The sequence below is a fragment of the Macrotis lagotis genome, chromosome X (assembly GCF_037893015.1).
Source record: "Macrotis lagotis isolate mMagLag1 chromosome X, bilby.v1.9.chrom.fasta, whole genome shotgun sequence".
Classification (NCBI taxonomy): domain Eukaryota; kingdom Metazoa; phylum Chordata; class Mammalia; order Peramelemorphia; family Peramelidae; genus Macrotis; species Macrotis lagotis.
In genome coordinates, this window is record NC_133666.1 from 311,205,946 (window position 1) to 311,220,094 (window position 14,149).

The 14,149-nt window shown below is 35.2% G+C and overlaps 1 protein-coding gene across 3 annotated transcripts in view; it reads left to right on the forward strand.

The window, feature by feature from the left end:
- The window catches only part of LOXHD1 (lipoxygenase homology PLAT domains 1), a 266,512-nt gene that overhangs the window by 206,113 nt on the left and 46,250 nt on the right, over window positions 1–14,149 (forward strand). For 2 of the 3 annotated variants that reach the window (XM_074203499.1, XM_074203501.1), the window contains one exon: window positions 4,725–4,910. The exons of the other annotated variant lie outside the window; for it this stretch is intronic. In XM_074203499.1, the coding sequence (XP_074059600.1) occupies window positions 4,725–4,910 (186 nt within the window). The remainder of the gene's footprint in view (window positions 1–4,724; window positions 4,911–14,149) is intronic. 3 annotated transcript variants of the gene reach the window in all.

Sequence of the window (14,149 nt, forward strand, 5' to 3'; positions counted from 1 at the left end):
CCTGATCCCTAAGCACTAGGTCTGGAGTCAGGAAGACTCCTCTTCATGAATTCAAATTCAGCCTCAAATACTTACTAGCTGTGTGACCCTGCAAGTCATTTATTTACCTTATTTGTAAAATGAACTAGAGAAGAAGGCAAAAACACTCCAGTATCTTTGCTAAGAAAACCCCAGATGGGGTCATAAAGAGTAGGATATGACTGAAATGTGACTTTTCAAGCTACAATTTGTGAAAATAATCAGTTGGTTTAAACTTGAGGCCCATATTGGGATTAAACTCATAGATTCATAAGCTCTTAGAGTTAGAAAGGGGTTTTAGTGGTTATCCAGTTCAACCTCTTTAGGTAATAGTTGAAAAAGCAGAAGCCAAGAGAGGCTAAGTGACTTATGCACTGTAATAAAGGTCATCAGTCACACAGCTTCACCTTGAACCCAGATTCTCTGACTTCATTCCAGTATCTTTCCTATTATTATTATATTATATTATTTTATATATATATAATATATATTATGTATTATATATATTATATATATTATTATTATTATATTCCTGACTTTGCTCTAGTCAGAAGGAATGAAAAGCTTACTGTGAAGAGAATAAATGTCTAAAATAAAGCTGAAAGCATTTAGAAAAGGAGTTGTGCTATGTAAACTATGTTAGTATTGCTATCATGCTTTAAAAATCCTATACACATTTTTGTTAGTCAATTGGACAACAGGTATTTTCACTCATTATATGCCAGATACTGGTCTAAGAGATGAAGAAAAGCAAAAGCATGCTCTGTCCTCAAGGAATGTACATTTTAGTGGGAAGGCAACAGATAAATAATGAGGCTGATACTAAATATATACAGAGTGAATGGAAGGTTACATGAGATATGAAGGCGCTAACTTCTGGGTGACCTGGAAAAAGCCTTCTATAGAAGGAAAGACTAGAGCTGAGTCTTGGAGAAGAAAAAGAGAACCAAGAGATAGACATAAAGAGGTACAACATTCCAGGAAGAGGTAAAGATCAGGACAAAGGTATAGAGATGGTGGATGGGATATTGTGTTCAGGAATTGCAAGTGGGCCAAGAAGTCTATGTTTAGAGGGGAGTAAAGTAAAAGAAATTTGGAAAGGTAAGAATGGCTCAGGTTAGGAAGACCTTTTAATGCCCGAGTTTATATTTGATCTTGGAGGCAATAAAGAAACAACTGGAGCTTATTGAACAGGGGGAGGATAATAGATCTATGTTTGAGAAAAATCACCTTTGCTAGTAATATATGCATTTATATCTATATTTTGATAATAAGGATAACAATAATAATAATAATAATAAAAATTAACATTTATCTAGGCTTTAAAGTTTGCAAAATCCTTTGCATCTATTATCTCAAACCATGATATCAGTGATTGCTATATGATAGCATATTTGACAAATGTCACAAATCTGTTAGTGCACTATAAGTTTTGACTAAGGTTAAAGCTGATCATGAATCAAGGAGGAATTTGAGTCTTGAGTTCAAATATACATTCTCCTCAAATTGACTTATATTTTTAAAATTTTATTTATTTTCTGAAACATTTCCTTGCTCTAGAGTTTAGCATTCCCATATGTAAAATATGGAGTTTCAGCCACATACCCTTTGATATTTTCCCAGGTGAAATATAACTCTGATATTACTAGGAAATGTGGTGCTTGAAGTCAAAGTCAGAGAAAGAACCCTGATCTCCCAGCTCCCAAGTCCAGTGTTCATCCACTATTTCATGATTTCCCTAAAATTAAGAGAGATATAAGAGGTCATCTGGCCCAAACTTTTACCTACTTTGGAGATCTCACAAGTCTCTTCATTGAATTTTCTTCAGTATATAAGAAATCTGGGCTTTTTGTCAGCCTGAGAACTCCTTTCAACAGTAAAGATTGTAGTATGCTGCTCCAGGAGATGGCCTTCCTGAACTACCCTAAGCAGAAAAAGAGATTGAATAAAAAATATGAAATTCTTCCTCAGTGGCCAGATTTCTGGTGATGAACCAGGGCTTCCCAAAGCTTCTGACTCAAAGGTCTAGGTTCTTTCTGCTCTCCCAGGCTGCCTGGCCTTTCTCAGTAATCATTGGGGAGGTGAGATAATGTCCTTTATCTCACTAATACAGTCTTATCTCTTCTCAACAAACTGCACATTTTATTTTTGGTGGATAAAATTTCCATTTCAGCCTTTAAATGTTTTTAAATTGCTCTGTGAAACAAGTTTCTGAAGAAGTTACATTAATAAAGTAGGCTGTATTGATAAAGAATTAGTTTAACATAGATAGCTATTTTGTAGCTGCCTCTCATTTTCCACCTAGACCCCACAATAATGTTCAATTAAGTAAAAAGAATTTGATTTTACATGTGTGTTATTCTTGTCTCATCAGCTAAGTTATTATCCCCTTGAAGACAGGTACAATAGATATCTTATACTTCTATTTGTCCCAAGGTCCCCCAGAATGAACCTGAGCACATAGTGAGTATGCAAATTCACCAATAGTGGTTCTATTTACAATTCTGCTACCTAAGTTATCAGGTCAAATTAAAGTCTGCCTTAATGGGTTCTAACAACAAGCATTTGCCTATCAGTAGCATAACATTTTTATTGGTAAAATTTAATGTAATCTTTTAGGTAAAATTTAACCCAATGGATAAAATATAATTGAATTTTTATTTTTTGACAAAATGTGAGTCTTGGGAATATATGTATAACCAGAATCTTAGTCCATAGATTATTTACTCTTTGCCAAGAAATTAAATGTGAACAATAAATGTTTTCATGGAATGGTGAGTAATAAGACATTGCTAGAATTAACTACTGTAACTATAAGTGACCTTAAGACACTTTCCTTATTACAATCCTATGAGGCAATTCTCATTTTACAGATAAAGAAATTGAGCCACGAAAGGGGAAGTAGTAATAATACAGCTAGAAAGTGTAGACATAAATTTTGTACCCAGTTTTCAGACTCAAAATTCAATGCTTTGTGCAGGCTAATATGTTAAAAATAGCTGAAGGGTAATGTTTCCTCCTGAGATTGAGCTCCAATATCTACCCCAAATCATCATCTTACAAAAGAGGAAACTGAAGCCCAGAGAAATGGAATGACTGAAGGTCACAGAGCCAAAATTTGAACTCAGGTCAGTGATTCCAACATCAGTATTCTTTTAAATGAATCACAAAACCTAGGGAAAAGGAAACATATAGTAACAACTGTGCCACTCAATCTGTGAGAACAAATAATTCAGACTCATTTTCCTGCTTCACCTCTCCCCACCCCCTCCCCAATTGCCTTGCAATCTGGCAAGGAGGAGACTGGCTTCTTCCTAACTGCTCTCCTTGTCCCAAGCTGTCACCTAGAAGCCCCATGTCTCAATATGGCTATCTCAGCACAGAAAGCTAATCTCCTCCATGTGGAGTCTGGGTTCTTAATCTTCAGCAGCTGCAGCGGCATTGGCCCTGGAAGGATTTTCCAACCAGGAATTATGCAGCTGATAATATGAGTAATAGCTCCAGGCAGGTCAGGAGTGGGGAGAGAGCCAAGGAGGTGGGATCTCTCAGCCCCATGGGGAGCTTATAAAGCAGGAAATGACTTTGACCAGTGATTTTTATTTTTTAAATTAAATTTCCAATCAATGAAAAGTTGCCTTCTTTCCATCTCACTTGTTCCTTCCTCATTGAGGAAAAACTAAAACCCCTTATTACAAACCTGTATATATGGTCAAGAGAAACAAATTTATTCATTTCCAAAAGAATACATCTGGTTATGTTTCTAAAAAGGGACCAATTCTGACATCTTAAACATATTTTCTAGTGTTCTAAAGTTGTTGTTCAATTGTCTCAGTCATGTCTTTATGACCCCTTTTGGGGGTTTCTTGGCAAAAATGCTGCAGTGATTTGCCATTTCCTTCTCTAGCTCATTTTATAGATGAGGAAACTGAGGCAAACAGGGTGAAGTAACTTGCATAAGGTCACTCAGCTAATAAGTATCTGAAGCTAGACTTGAACTCATCTTCCAGACTCCAGGCCTAATGCTTTATCCATTAGACCACCTAGCTGGCCAGTGTGCAGCTATTTTGGTCCTATGATCAGCTTCATCTTCAAATATATCCTCCTTTCTCTCTTTCCAGAAAAAGAATTATATAACAAAGAATTAAAAGAAGAGAAAAAACTGAAAAATCACTTCAGCAAAACTAATCACAAATTGAATTTAAAACTAGTCAGCAACTTTCCATATACATGATTCCCTCCTTTTCAAAGTAGGGAAAAAGGTGTATTTTTGATATTTCTTGGGGGGGGGGGTGGATCAAACTTTTTATAATCACACAGTATTCAATTTTCCCTTTTCTTCTTCAATGATGTTATACCTATGATCATGTCAACATAGTACATTGCTTTTTCTGTTTCTACCTACTTCACTTTGCATCAATTCATGTTTTCCTATTGTCTTTATATTCATCGTTTTGTACAGCACAGACATTTATGTATCACAGTAGATCTTCTCCAATTAATGGACATGTACTGTGTTTGCAAATTATTATTAGAGATATTTCAGTGTGTGCTGTATTTTTCTGTCTTTTATGTTCTTGAGGTATATCTTTGGTCAAAGAGGAGGGACATTTTACTTTCTTTAGCATAATTTCAAATCGCTTTCTAGGATGGTTGGATCATAGCATTTCTTTTCACTACTCACCTGCTGTTTATTTGGTGTCTCATAGCTGGGTCATGATGGAGCCTCGCCAGAGAGTTGCTGGTTGGTTGAGGAGCTGTGTATCGCTGTTCCTACCAAGGGGAGCATGTATACTCTGCGCTGTAACTGCTGGCTGGCCAAGGATCGTGGTGATGGTCTGACCTCCAGTGTCTTTGACCTCCTGGATGCTGTGTTTGTGAATATTGGTGTGAAGGTACAGAAGACAGAGTCCTTGAATAGTTAAGATCCAACAGTAGAATCAAAAGGTTCTCCATGGACATCTAGCTGTATGAATCAAACCAACAGAATGTTGACAAACATACTCACAAATACACACATACACACACACATATTGAACACATGACTGGGTCAGGACAATTTCTTTATAAAAATGGGGGTTTCTAATGTCAGTTTAGTATTAGGTCATTGTCACCAAAAATTATGTAAAAGTTATCCTTAAGGAATTCAGATTTATTGATAGATTCAGATTATCTGATAAAATATTAGAAACTGTGTACATATCACTGCAGCTTACAAAAATATAACATCTACCAAATATCTAGTGATACATAATAAGGTAGCTAGATATACATAGTAGAAATTCACTAACCTTTTTTTTTTAAATTAATTTGTTTATTTATTTTATTTTTGCAAGGCACATAGCTAAGTAATTATTAAGCATCTGAAGTCCAATTTGAACTCAGGTCCTCCTGACCTCAGGTGTTCTATTCAGTGCTCTACCTAGCAACCCCAGTTTGCTAACCTTTACAAACCAGCAGATGACAAATCCTTGCCCTACAAACATAAAACTCCAAAGATCTTTAAGAATCCAATAAATAAACTTTCCTGGAACTAGAACTGTATTTCAGACAGACCTGTTGTCCAGACCTGACTAGATATAATATTGATTTATTAGACATACCAAAGAATCATTATCTCCAAACTACATGAAATGAAAAACTTTCAAAATAGAGAGAGCACCAGTTATCCCCATTGGGTTATCTGCTACTAGAATTGTCCTATGAAAGCTTCTCACTATGTCTGATTCAATATTTTAAAGCAATCATTTTATACATTTGTGCAAGAGGTCAGAGAACACTAAATGTAAAAGAAAGATAGGAAAACAAATTGCCCTTAGAAGATTTTTTCTGAACTCCATAAAAATTGGAAAAGTTACATTTGTGGGGGGCAGCTAGATGATGCAGTAGATGGAGCACCAACCCTGGAGTCAGGAGGACTTAAGTTCAATTTCAACCTCAGACACTTAATATTTAGTTAGCGGTATGAGCTTGGGCAAGTCATTTAACCTTGTGGCCCTGAAAAAAACAACAAAATTATATATATATATATATATTTTTTTTTAGTTTTTACAAGGCAATGGGGTTAAGTGGCTTGCCCAAGGCCACAGAGCTAGGTAATTATTAAGTGTCTGAGGTCAGATTTGAACTCAGGTACTCCTAACTCCAGGAGTGGTGTTCTGTCCACTGCACCACCTAACTCCCCCTAAATTGATATTTTCAAAAGTAACAATATTGAAAACCCATTTATATGAATAGAAGCTACTTACAGACAGAGACTATCTTTGCATACCTATCACTCGATCTAGTTAGCACACATTAGATGCTAAATAATGCTTGTTGAATTAAATTGAAAATACTATTTTAATGTTTGCAAAGCTCCTTTCTGACAACCACTCTTCAAAGTAGGACAAGTAAGTCCTTCATATTAATATGTAAAAGTAGAGGGTAGATAACAGGCCTCAGTTTTCTATATGAACCCTAAAATGTGTGCAAATGTGTGTAATATACATATTACACATACATGTTTACATAATCCTACAATAGGTATGAGAATTGGTGCTTCAGCTCAATCCTAGGTCTTCTCCTATCCCCAACCTATACAATAGACAAGGATTCTCTTTTCCTCTCAGATTCTACCTAATTAACATTGTTTCTAGTAGGATATTTTACATTTTTTTAATCTGAGATATGAGACATTCTTATTTGGTACTCAGAAAAAATCTGTGAGATAGGTGTGGCAAAGATTATTATTCAGAACTGACAGATAAGAAAACAAATTTATTTGACCACAGGAGATGTGAAATTGTGGAAAGAGTGCCAGTCTGTAATTAATAGACCTGGATGACAGTCTTAATTCTGGAACACATGAATTGTGTGACCTTGGGCAAGTCCCTTTGTCTCTAGGATCAGCAGTACTCTCATTTATAAAATTAAGAGGGTTGGATTAAAAGGTTCTCTAGGTCTCTTGAGGGAAAAAATGATTTCACTTTTGGTCTTGCTTCCCCAGTACTTAGCATATTGTCTGGTGCATAATAATCAACTGAGAAATGCTCCTTTGTTGAGCAATTTATCTAAACTCACTTTTAATAGTATATGATTTTGTTGATTTTTAAATTTTTATTTTTTTCTCTTATTTCCTTACTTAAACTCCTTCAAGAACTTTCTGTGGAACACAGCAGAAAGTAAAAACTCCAAAACTATTCAATTTTCACAATTCTCTTTGCACATTCCAGGTTCTATGAGAGATAGAAATGGGAAGTGGAAGGAACACTGTACGAGAAACCAGAAGATGTTCCACTGTGCTCTGGTTTTGTCATTAACCACTTGTCACAGCTTATTGTATGGAAGTCCTTCACATGTCTGGACCTCAATCTGTTCACCTCTGAATTGGGTCTATTAAACCAGATGACTTCTAAGGATGATTCCATTACAGAAGCTTACCTATATGACTTTGGGCAAATCACTTCCCAATTTCTTCATGTGTAAAATGTGGGAGTCAGCCTAATTGGACTAAATATTTGAGTTCACTGAGCTTCAATTTGATCAGTAAATTCTTTCTAGTTTTGACCTATTGTGAATTTGTGCTTAAGCCCACATTTGTACCTGGCTTTACTTGAGTTTGTGATAGAACAAAACCAGAGCTCCACCCTCCAGATTCCCACTGCAGGGCTATTATATCCATTATGCTAAAATGAGATTCCTAGATAGCACAGCAGTATTGTACTTCTGTAAACATTATTAAACACTTCCTATAAAGGCAACCGGTAAAGTAGAAAACAAACAAACAAACAAAATTAGATTTGGAAGACCTAGGTTTAATCACAATTCTGATGCTGCTGCTACTGCATAGCCTTAGTCTATTAACCTAAACCCACTGGATTCATTTTCTATATCTGATAAGTGAGAGTTCATCCATTGATGAATTTAGGAGCAAGGTTTTATAATAAGCCCCAGGCACAAAAAGATTTTTATGACACAGGGCTTGTACTCAAGGAGATTATAATCTAAAGGAGGTAAGGAAAAGTCAAAGTGATTCAAGTACAAGGAATAGACAAATTGTTATGAGAAATAGGAGAAAGAACTAATTTTCACTTGAAGGAGAAATGGGGGTTATAGAAGGGCTTCATTAGGCAGGGAGTACCTGAATTGGCCTTCGATGAGAAGGACCTTCAAGCAGAGAAAAGAGGGAGAGATGGAGTCCATCATAGGAGGTGGGGGGAGTTTACAGAATGAGAAAAAGCTGAGTTGGGTGGAGATAGGATACAGACAAAGAATAGAGTTGGACAATATATAGTTCATGAGAGTAGCCAGGTGGTTCAGTGGATAGATAAAGCACTGGCCCTGGAGTGAGGAAGACCTGAGTTCAAATCTGAACTCGGATACTTGATACTTACCAGCTATATGATCTTGGGCAAGTCATTTAATCCCATTGTCCATATATATATATATATATATATATATATATATATATATATATAATTTTTTTTTTACTCGTGAAGGGAAGTAGCATAAATTAAGGCTAGACAGGTAGATTGGAGCTAGGCTGTCAAGGGCCCTGAATGTCAAATTTGGCATTCAAGCATTTCTATAGATCAGGGTCCAGCCCTACTCCCTACTCTCTATCAGGTCTACATGATTTTTAGACTCAAAAATTGCTCTGAGAAGTAGGAAGAGTAAAGTTATATCAGAACCAAGACTGTCCTGGTCATGTTCCAACAAATACAAATAGAAGGACTAAATTATTGGACCCTCAAAAAAAAAAAATGGAAATTCTAGTAGTCGGACTCGAGGTACAGTACAAAACCTTCTGTCTTTTGGGATAGGAAGTCCTCCTCTGCAGCATGAGAGGCACTGCCAGAACTTGCCTTGCTCATTCCTGTCCTCTGCCCTGATGCTGCTTCTGACTTGTATGTGTGAGCATAGACAGACACACGACAGCTGTAACTCAGTGTAAACAGGTCTGGTGTGTGAACATCTGGATTCACAGAAGACTTATTCCCTTGAAAAAAATAATCATTACTGACATGTGTCTTCTTCCCTTGGCAAAATAATCATCTGGCTTTCAGTAGTCATCTTCCCAGGATATTTAGTTTGAATAAAACACACTCAGTTTGGATACAGTTTCTCAGGAGCACCTCTTTGCATGAATTGACTTCCATCCAGAGAGAGAACAAAAAGAAGGAATTCAGGACTCCTAAGAGCTCAGAAGGTTGGAACCCCATTTTGACGATGAATCTCCCTTTCGGGTTTTTTTGGTTCTTTGTTTTTTTTTTTAAATGCCCATCTGTTTATTTGGCAGTGTGACACCTGTGAGTTTAATCAGATTATCTTCTATCAGAGAAATGGCCTTCTCCCTCCTTTCTGCCTTGCTTTAAAGGTCTAGCCTGACCTTTAAGGCTCAACTTATTAAGTCTTACCTCTTTATGAAGACTTCCTTGATTAGGAAAGGAAATGAGCATTTTTAATAGTGCCTCCTATGTGCCAGTCACTACAATAAGCACTTTGAGTGGTCCAGTCCTTTCTCTCTGCCTTTCTAAATTCCTGTGTTATGTATTATCTTGATTGGGCAACTTAGCCCTTAATTATATTTATATTTTAATTTTTTAAAAGAGGCAATTCTTTTATTTTTTTTATTTTTGCAAGACAATGGGGTTAAGAGTCTTGCCCAAGGTTACACAGCTAAGTAATTATTAAGTGTCCAAGATCAGATTTGAACTCAGGTCCTCCTGATAGGTCTGGCATTATATCCACTGCACCACTTAGCTACCCCTTCTGTTGAACAATAACAACCCAACTTCTCTGGAAGTTGGATTTAGAATCATAGAATTCAGAGCTAGAAGAGGCCTTAAAAATAGTCTACTCCAATCTCTATATTTCACAGACAAGAAAACTGAATCTCAAAGAGAAGGGATTTACATAAAGCCCCCCAGGGATTTAACAGTACAGCCATGTTAGAATTCAAGTCTTTTACCTCCCATCCTAGGTTACCATCTAATACTATCTACAACTTAACTGAAAGCCCAGAAATTAAAAACAATGATTAAAAAGACTTCTCAGCTATGATAAGAATAGCTTGTTGCAAACCTCCTGTTCTCTATGTCAACCTCTCAGGAGTCCATCCAGAACCTTATAGACTTAGTGATGTCTTTAAAATAAGGCTACAGACTTAACAAGATTGGTTAGGATAGAAGCAGACTTAAAGGTGAGTTGGGGACTCCCAGAGGCACTTGATGTCAATAGGTAGTCACAGTCTGAGATCAAGGAAGGAGAGGGAAGAACAAACAATAAAGACAGAAAAGCCTGGCACTATTTAATGTGTAGACAGGCACACTGTCAAACACATCCTAATTAGTTCCAAGGGCACTAATGGGCAGCACAAGACTGATGCTTAGAATGAATGATTTTAGCCAATAAGAAAAGATAAGGCTTGGTTCATGCACTATGCTTAATAAGGCAGAGAAATGCATAAGATACCTTTGAAAGATTTTAGTTTAAATGATTAGTTTGAAAATTCAATACCTAAAGGGATAAGCTTTAGTTAACTGGAAGATACGTAGGCAATATGCATCTTGTTCTCCAACAAAATCAAATATATAGAGTACAAATGGACTCAAACAATCATAGACTTAACGCTGGAATAACTATATAGACCAGTTAATCCAACCACTTTATTTTACAGATGAGGAAAGTGAGGGGCAAAGAGTTTAAGTGACATGTCCAAGGTTATGTTAAACTTAACTTCAAAAATACCTGAGTTTAAATCCTGCCTCAGACACTACTCACTAGCCATGTGACTGTTGACTTGTCTCTTGATCTAAATCTCTGTTTCTTCATCTCAAAAATGAGGTCAATAAACCTATTTCATACTGTGAGAATTGTGAAGATATTGTGAGGATCAAGTGAAGTAAGATAGATAAGCATTTAGTAGACATTAAGATGTGTATAAATGTGAGCTATTAATGTGATTATTCTTCATATATTCTTCACAAAAATGACAAAGTACTTCCCTTGTGCAGGCTGGAGGGGAGGGCATGATCTGTGTCAATTCATTTCTATTGTACTTCTATTAAATACTCACTATGTTCCAAACAGTGTGCTGGGGATAGATAATAATGGCAAAAATGAATTGTCCCTTCCCTCAGAGAACTTACATTTTTCTTTTTAAATTAAAAAAAATATTTGCTTAACATTTTTTCCTTTTTAATTTGAATTTCTTTTTTTAATTTTTAATTAGCATTTTTCTTTTTAAATTTTGAATTCCAAATTTTCTCCCTCCCTCCTATCTTTCCTCCATCTACTGAAAAAGTAATGCTATGATATTAATTATGTGAAATCATGTAGATCATTTATATATTAGCTATATCATGGGACAAAAGCAAGAAAATTATATTTCGAATTGCCCCCAGAGTCCATCAGTTCTCTCTCTAGAGCTAGAGAGAATTTTTTTTTAGCATGAGTCCTTTGAAATTGTCTTGGATAATTCTATTGATCAGAATAGTCAAGTCTTTCATAGTTGACCATAATTACAACATTGCTGTTACTAAACACAATGTTCTCCGGGTTCTTCACACTTCACTTTTGCTTCAGTTTCCTTCTAGTTCCCTAGATTTTTTGGAAGCCACTCTCCTTAGTAGTTACATGTATCATCTTCTCATATAGGAATGTGAACAGTTTAACTTTATTGAGTCCCTTATTTCTTATAGCATTTACAGTACTCCATCACAATCATATTCCATAACTTGTTCAAACATTCCCCAATTGAGTATCCCCCCAATTTCCTATTATTTGCCACCACAAAATGCTATAAATATTTTTGTACATTATAGGTCCTTTTCCTTTTTCTTAAATCTTTTTTGGGTACAGACCCAGTAATGGTATTATTGGGTCAAAGGGCATAGTTGCAAATTGTTCTCCAGAATGTTTGGATAAGTTCATAGCTCTACCACCAGTTTATTAATGTAGTTATTTTTCCATATCTCCTCTATTTAACATTTGTGATAGGTGTGAGATGGTACCTCAGAGTTGTTTTAAACTGAATTTCTCTAATCAACACTGATTTTAAGCATTTTTTCATGAGAACATGAAAGAGATAGCTTTGATTTCTTCTAAAAACTACCCATTTATATCCTTTGATCATTTTTCAATAAAGGAATGGTTCTTATGTTTACAAATTTGACTCTGTTCTCTCTATATATTTGAGAAATTATAGACCTTCATCACAGAAACTTGTAAAAATTTTTAGATAATACTTCATTGTCTATATCATCAGCTTTTGGCAAAATATAGTTTCACTGATTATCTCTTTTAATTAAGTTGTTTTTTTTCTTTTGCTTTGTCTGAGATCATGATTACTAACCATGACTTTTTCACTTAAACTGAAGCATAATAAATTCTATTCAGTTCTTTATTTTAGCTGTCTATGTCTTTCTGTTTTAAGTGTGTCTCTTGAAAACAACATATTGTAGGATTCTGGTTTCTAATCCATTCTACTATCCATTCCCATTTTCTAAGAGAGCTCATACAATTCACATTCATAGTTATGATTACTAACTTCGTACTTCCCTCCATTCCATTTTCTTCTATTCATTCTTTTCACTTTTTAATTCTTTCCTTCTCAAAACTCTGTTTTGCTTCTACCCACTGTTTCCACTAACCTACACGCACTTTTCTTATTCCCTCACTCATTTCTCTTATCCCCTTCCTTTCTTATTTCCCTATTGTCTAAGTTCAATTCCTATACCCTACTGAATGTGTGTATATATATATATGTGTGTGTGTGTGTGTATAGATATAGCTATAGATGTGTAGATATATAGATATCGAATCAATTCCAATGAGAGTGAGGTTCAAACATTACCCACCACCTCTCTATTCCCCTCTCCTATAAAAACTCTTCCTTGTGCACCTCTTTTATGAGAGATAATTTTCTCTATTCTATCTCTCTCTTCCCTTTTGTCTCAATGCATCCTTCTTTCTCACCCCTTCATTTTTTTTAGATCATTCCAATATAATTGACCAACATACATGGCCTGTGTCTATGCAGACTCCTAAATGCTCTAAAATGATCATGTTCTTAGTAGTTACATGTATCATCTTCTCATATAGGAATGTGAACAGTTTAACTTTATTGAGTCCCTTATGATTTTTATTCCATGTTTACCTTTTTATGCTTCTTTTGAATCTCTTGTGTTTGAATGTCAAATTTTCTATTTGACTCTAGTCTTTTCATCAAGAATGTTTGAAAGTCCTCTATTTCATTAAATATTCTAGCTAAATTCCAAAGATCTAAGAATATTCCTGGGAGCTTTCCTTTTGGGAATTTCTTAATTGGGGAATTATTTTGATTTCTATTTTACCCTCTGGATCTAAGATAACAGGAAAGTTTTCCTTGAAAATTTTTTGGAATATGTTATCTAGGTTCTTTTTTATCATGGCTTTCAAGTAGTCCAGTAATACTTAAATTATCTCTCCTCAAGCTATTTTCCTGGTAATTTGTTTTTCTAAAGAGATATTTCATATTTCTTCTATTTCTTCATTCTTTTTATTTTGTTTTATTATTTTTGATGCCACATGGAGTCTACTTAACTAATTCTAATTTTAAAGAATTATTGAGTGAGCTTTTGTACTTTTTTCCATTTGCCCAATTCTGCTTCTTACAAAGTTCTTTTCTTCAGTTAATTTTTGAACCTCATTTTCTATTTGACCTGTTTAGCTTTTTAAAGAGTTCTTTTCTTCATTGATATTTTGTACTTCTTTTAATTTTAGGTCAATTATGGTTTTTAAGTGTTATTTTCTTCAGACTTTTTGTACCTCTTTTACCAAGCTATTAATTCTCTTTTCATAATTTTCTTGTATCACTCTCATACAAATCTAGCTGAATTCAAAGTAGAATTGAATTTATAAAAATTAGAATCATGTAGTTTTTCAGAAGTACATGTGCTGTGGGATGGCTAGGTGGCGTAGTGGATAAAGCACCGGCCTTGGAGTCAGGAGTACCTGGGTTCAAATCCGGTCTCAGACACTTAATAATTACCTAGCTGTGTGGCCTTGGGCAAGTCACTTAACCCCATTTGCCTTGCAAAAAAAAAGAAACCTAAAAAAAAGAAGTACATGTGTTACAAAAAACAAAGTAAAACAGGAATAGTGTCCTATG